This window comes from Vigna unguiculata, chromosome 6 (assembly GCF_004118075.2).
Source record: "Vigna unguiculata cultivar IT97K-499-35 chromosome 6, ASM411807v1, whole genome shotgun sequence".
NCBI classification, from domain to species: Eukaryota; Viridiplantae; Streptophyta; class Magnoliopsida; order Fabales; family Fabaceae; genus Vigna; species Vigna unguiculata.
Window position 1 is genome coordinate 33,272,570 of NC_040284.1, and position 6,986 is coordinate 33,279,555.

Genomic DNA, 6,986 nt, shown 5'->3' on the forward strand with positions numbered 1-6,986 from the left:
TTACCTATTCTAAACCATGCAAGTACGAGACTTGTTCAATATTTGTAGTACAGTAGAGGATGGCAATTAATATGTATTAGTTAGGTTTTGCTTACTCATGCTCCCAATAATGACTCCCAAAGACACGAAAATCCCCATAAATACATGCATAAACTCTTCACACTCTCAATCCACAATATAATGAAAATGGAGGGTGGTAATAATTTGTGGAAGAAAGAGCTGCTTCTAAAGCTTGTTTTGGTTGCTATGGGAGTTGTGAACACAGTGCATGGGCATGGGACGCGTGTAGGGTTCTATTCCAGAACATGTCCAGGTGTTGAATCCATTGTTACCTCCACAGTTGAGTCCCACGTTAGGTCTGATCCTACTTTGGCTGCTTCGATACTTAGGCTGCACTTCCATGATTGCTTTGTCCGAGGTTGTGATGCTTCTGTTCTTATTGCTGGCTCTGCTACCGAGAGAACAGCACCGCCAAACGTTAATCTCAGAGGATACGAGGTTATTGACGATGCAAAAGACAAGCTCGAAGCTCTCTGTCCTGGTGTTGTGTCCTGCGCTGATATCCTTGCTCTTGCTGCTCGTGATTCTGTTGTTCTGGTAAAATTTAAATTAAACAAACCCTCCTTTTATAGTTTGAATCATTTTTTCAAAGAAGCCTCTATAAAAAAAACTCAAGATATTGGTTGCATGCAGAGTGGTGGAAGAAGTTGGAAAGTGCCAACAGGACGCAAAGATGGAAGGGTTTCAATCGGCAGCGAAACCAGCAGTTTGCCTGGTCCTAATGACACTGTCTCAGTGCAGAAGAGGAAGTTTCGTGATAAGGGTCTCAACACCATAGACCTCGTCGTTCTCGCTGGTACTTTTCTTTCATTCATCAAATTCACTTCCTATCGCTTTCTTCTACCTATTACGTCACCACCAACCACTAAACATCGTTTTTGTTGTTTGTGGAATCGTAGGTGGCCATACAATAGGCACAAGCGCTTGCCAATTTTTTGCAGACAGAATATACAACCCTAATGGCACCACTGATCCTTCCATCGACCCTTCATTTGTTCCGTTTCTGCGACAGATTTGCCCACAAAACCAACCAACGAAACGAGTGGCACTAGACACTCATAGCCAATTCAAATTCGACACTTCCTACTTTGCTAACCTAAAGAGAGGCCGTGGAGTTCTCCGTTCTGATCAAGCGCTCTGGACTGATCCTTCCACCAGACCCTTTGTTCAGAAATACTTAGCCACCGCTCCTTTCAACTACCAATTCGGCAACTCTATGGTTAAGATGGGTAACATTGGTGTCAAACAGGGTGACGAGGGTGAAATTCGCAACAAATGTTCTGCTATAAATTAATTATTATTGTTCTCTACTTCCTTGGACTAGCTTTTCATGTGTGTCTGTTACTGCATACTGTTCTGGGGGTTCTGAGATCAAACTTCACTGAACCTCCTTAATTTCTTTCATATGTATACTACCACTATAAAGCTTTGCTTTATCAGTGGATGAATAAAGCAATACAAATATTACATACAATAAAAAGTATTTTAAAAAAAAATATGTCTTTTATTACATCATGTGATATTCGAATAATCAATTTTAAGTTATCTCAAATGTGTTGGAAAATTCAAAAACATATATATTCGAATAATCAATTTTAAGAGATATATAGTTATCTCAAATGCGTTGGAAAATTCCAAAAACATGTATATTTAATGCCAAATCCCAATCACTAAATTTGTGTTTGATTTTTATTTTAACACCATGGCATAACAATTCACCAAATCCTTTCCTTTGGAGTTCTTCACACTTGTGACTTTGTTTCCCTAAGAATTAGGGAAACTAAATTAGGAGGAACCCAACATAAGTTGAAAATTTTCTTACTTATTGACAGAACATATTTAAAAAAAAAAATTTAATATTATAACGGTAAATGCATAAACAAATGGTGCATTTGAATAAGTTAAACTTTTAAATATAAATTTTCTATTCCTATAGGTAGAGTTGTCAAACGGGTAGTCCGACCCGACCCAACTTGATCAACTACAGGTTAATAATTTAGTGAGCCAACCCAACCCGGCTCACTTTTTAGCGAGCCAAAAAATTTCGAACCCAGTCCGAACCACCACGGATTGGCTCACGGGTTCACTTAATTAAAAAAAATACAATTTTTTTGTTTTACTTTAAGTCAAAACTAAATTATAATTCTAATTAAAATCTAAATAAACTTTAATACAATCCAAATACAAACTAAAATAGAAAAAATACAAATTATTTATGTGTTGGTTAAAAAAAACTAACATGACCCAAATGTAAAGCTCAACTTAATAAAAAATACTTGTGTAACCCTTTTATCTACGGGTTGGTGAGTCAACCCGGCTCAACAAGGGTTTAACCCGAATGAGCCGGTTCTAAATGAGTCAGGTCAAAAATTAACCTATATTGAAATTTGTAAAAAAGTTTCAACCCAACCCAACCCGACCCGAACCCGTGATGAGCTGGGTTGGCTTGCGAGTTCCAACCCATTTTGACAGCTCTACCTACAGGAAATATCAGATGTTAAATATGATTTTCTTTTTCAACTAATTAATTAAATTTGTTTTCTTTTTTTATTCATAAGTGAAGCATGACATTAAAATATTAATCAGTGATTTGAAATTATGGAACGGAGACCCTTAGTTTAACAGGTCGTTGCCTTAACACATCAATCATTTAAGGCGTAGAAGAAAATTAGGCCCAAAAAATTTATTTGCTGCTAGATAAATGACAGGGATGTGATTAGAAATTCAAAATTATATATATATATATATATATATATATATATATATATATATATATATATATATATATATATAACTGGAATACAAAGCTAGTTTTCCATTTGTTTAATTCCAAAAATTAAAAAAACAAATTTGTATACTTTTTTAAAAAAGTATGTGTATAATAAATCTAAGGAATTTTTGTAGTTTTGGTGATTAACATTAGTGTTGTTATCAATGACGTTGGTGTATTTTTTTTTTAAATTGAAAAAATCGTAACAACAATATCTTATTACAAACACATTTATTAGACACTTCATTACATGCAAGTATGTCTCAATAATAAATATGTAGTTAATTTGAAACAAAAAAACTTTTCAAAGTTTAAATCTATGTTAATTTCAATTTTATTGAACTCAAGATCGAACATGTATTAAAATTACTTAATTATAATTATGGTTTTGAAAATCGGATTTGCTAGATGGATTTATTGGTCAAACCTGAAATCAAGAAAGTATTTGATCTTAACCTCCTCAATCATAGAGATGAAACCGAATTCTGTGCACGTGCACGCATGCATGAATACGCATACACTCACTCACATAAACATACACATGCACATACAAATTCGTTTTATTATTTAAATATCTTTTTATTTATATATATAATGTCTTTGTATTTTTAAATAGTATTAACGTCAAACTAGTAATTACAACAATAATTACCATCCTATAACTAAAGTCAACTACAAAGACAATTGGTATAAATATTATACCACACACAAAAAAATTCCTGACAACTGATATTAAAATTATTTTTAATAATTTATATTTTTTATTCTTTTAAGATTAAGTAATTCCTCCATTATATTTAAGTTGGTAAGAGAATAACTCAATCACATGAGTAAGACTAGTTTGTATAATTAATTAGTTGAACACATCTATAATACTTTTATTAACTATTCACTAATTATTATTATAGTTATTTCTGTTATGTCTTGTATGAACTTTTTCACAAATCTCTCTTCTCTTGTAAATAAGAAAATTAGATAAGTGTAATAATAAAGAATATAAAAATAATTATATATGTGTTATGTATTTTAATGGCTAGATATTATAGTAGTTTAGAATTATAGGTTTCCATACTAAGTTTTAGAATTAGAAGTTAACTATTTGATTTGATTTTTTTTGTTTCTCTTTCATGATTTAAACATTTTTTAAACATTTTTTTTTATTTTAGTCGATTCCCAAAACATAATAAATCATAAACTAAAACACTACTTCATATATTTTATTAAATAATAAAAAGTAGAAACGGGTATTTTGATCAAACAAAACTTCACACATGCATGTACAAAAACATGCACAAATAAGTACATACATTGACACACAAATAAGTGCACACAATATTTGCAATTCAATTAGTGATTTCTAATTTTAGTACATATTTCATGCTATTTTTATTGTTTCTAATATGCTTTCATGATTCTTGACGTGTTTTGATCATTAATTTTAGGATCGGTAGTTTAATTTTTCATATCTCATTGGGTAATGTAGTTAATTTTTCCACTTTTTGTTCTTAAGGTTGCTTTCACCATTAATTTTTGCAATTTTGTGATTACATTGTAGTTATATGCATTAAAGAAAGTTTGTTTAGTGTATTAAATCATGTTTGAACCATCAATTATCTCAATTCATGTATTTTATAAATTTTGACACATTAGATAGATTTTAAGTTTTTCTAATCTAGCTTGAATTAACGTTTTCAATCTGCATTAGTCCTTTTTAATGCCAATTCCTAATCACTAAATGTGTGTTAGATTGTTATTTTAACACCATGGCATGGCAATTCACCAAATCCTTTGGAGTTCTTCACACTTGCGACTTTGTTTCCCTAAGAATTAGGGAAATCAAATTAGGAGCAACCCAAACATAATTTGAAAATTTTCTTACTTATTGACAGAACATATTTAAACTAAACAAAGTATTGAATGTTATAACGGTAAATGCATAAACAAAGGCTGCATTTGAGTAAGTTAAGCCATTTAAATATTATTTTCTTATTCCTGTATGAAAGCTCAGATGTTATATATGATTTCTTTTTCAACTAATTAATTAAAAAAAATTTCTTCTTTTATTCATAAGTGAAGCTTCAGATAAAAATATTAGTCAGTGATTTTAAATTATGGAACGGAGACCCTTAGTTTAACAGGTCGTTGCCTTAACCATCAATCATTTAAGGCGTAGAAGAAAATTAGGCACAAAAAATTTATTTTGCGGCTAGATAAATGACAGTGACCTGATTAGATTTTCAAAATTTTATATATATATATATATATGTATATATATAACATTGATCTTAATTATATACATGAATTATTTGTTATTATTTTTTAATTCAAAATTTTATAAGACAATAAAATTATATAATATTTTATTTTATTTTTTTATGTAATGTAAAACTTGGACTCAGTATTATATTATTTCTAACACTTTTCAAAATTTTCATCATTGTCACAAAATGGATTCTTAAATATTACTATCCAAACACAATATTATATTTTTTTAGATATTTACGTGTAGTTGTATTTTCCCACTGGAACAGGACACTACAGGACACTGTGCCCCTATAATTCTTTAGAAAATGTTTTCATTAAAATGTGTTTCATTACTGATACTTATAAAGAAAATGAAATAAATATAATACTCCTGTCATAGGCGTGAATTAAGGATTAATTTTGAAGACGTTGACGTGTCACACATATATATATATATATATATATATATATATATATATATATAAAATGGATATACTTAACTTAGTATTTGTCAAACAGGACCCACCTGTTACCCCTGCCTAACTACTTATTTAATAATTACAGGAAAAATATCAGAAGTCGTGGGTTCATACATGCAATTTAACTTCACCTGCATGTTATGCGTGTAATCATGAATATGAACATATACTAGGGTACAATTATTTCCACAATTATTGTCATGCTTCATATAATAATATCAAAATGTTAGTGGTTTCACTTCTTTTTTCTTTTTTCGGGATTCCTTGTTTTAGTATACTTTATATATATATATATATATATATATATATATATATATATATATATATATATATATATATATATATATATATTTTAAAATGTAACTGTTGAAATGTTCACGTTCTTTCATTTTAAAAATATAAGAAATATCAGTTGGATCCATTAATATAGAAATATATTATTATATTCAAAATGTTTGATACTATATCATAAACGTACTATTAATGTCATTATATTTATAATTAATCAATCATTTGTCTTAGGATTTACCTTTGACATTCACTTTATATCAAACTAATGACTCAAAAATCAAACCAATCACTTAAAGAAACATAACTCTCTCAACACTTTTCTTCTTATCCTTCACAATATTCAACTATGGAATGTTATTTAAAGATGAAAGAAAGTCCTCAATAGTTAAATCAATAGAAACTTGTCATAATAAACTTATTTAAATTCCGCATCTAATTCGAACCAAAAGAAAATCCAAAATCTTCCACTCAAAGCAATAAGTTCAGAATTAAATTTAGAATTTTAAGTTCACGTGTCAATTGTTTAGACATAACATTTGTGTTTAATTGAATAAACTTTACTTAAAAGAACCAAATTAAAATCCCAAATTACGAATCGTGTCATCTTTTTGAAAGACCACGTTCCAACTGAATCAAACTATTACAAAAGCTCTTGTTTTATAACATTTAACGCAATTAATAATATTCGGTGATTGTGTACTAACTAATCCACGCACTAATTGATCATGATAACGAGATGTGTCGAGGAAAACATAAAAATATGATTATGTTTTAAAAATAGAAAAGAAAGTGCGTGGTGAGCTAAAACAAGGTGGAGAAGTTCTTTGCTACTGTTCCTGCCAGCTTCCATTTTCGTCGCATACGAAGGTGACAAGGCAAAAGCAATAAGAAAGATTCCACTTGCAAGAAGTGCTGTAACAAAAAGTAAACAATGTTTGACAAAATGCACTCTCACGCGGAATGAATCTTTTTGCATTATCACTGTATCACACTAGGCCATGCCCTCATAATATAACCTCTCTTCGCCACATCATTTCAATATTATACACGTCAACTTTCTTTACAAAGCCGACTTTTCTTACTCACTTTCCAATGGTTGACCAAACCACACCCCTATAAAACACCTCTTACTCTCTCATTCT

At 30.0% G+C, this 6,986-nt stretch overlaps 1 protein-coding gene across 1 annotated transcript; it reads left to right on the plus strand.

The window, feature by feature from the left end:
- Positions 1-1,534, plus strand: LOC114187623 (cationic peroxidase 2-like). Its single transcript, XM_028075918.1, has 3 exons — positions 1-597; positions 694-856; positions 960-1,534. The coding sequence occupies exons 1-3, from the start codon at positions 145-147 to the stop codon at positions 1,352-1,354; spliced, it is 1,011 nt and encodes a 336-aa protein (XP_027931719.1). The 5' UTR covers positions 1-144; the 3' UTR covers positions 1,355-1,534.
- Positions 1,535-6,986: the final 5,452 nt, after the last annotated feature.

Coding starts and splice junctions, on each gene's coding strand:
- LOC114187623 (XM_028075918.1), top strand. CDS start 145: ATGCATAAACTCTTCACACTCTCAATCCACAATATAATGAAAATGGAG. Junction 598..693: donor CTCGTGATTCTGTTGTTCTG/GTAAAATTTAAA, acceptor GGTTGCATGCAG/AGTGGTGGAAGAAGTTGGAA. Junction 857..959: donor AGACCTCGTCGTTCTCGCTG/GTACTTTTCTTT, acceptor GTGGAATCGTAG/GTGGCCATACAATAGGCACA.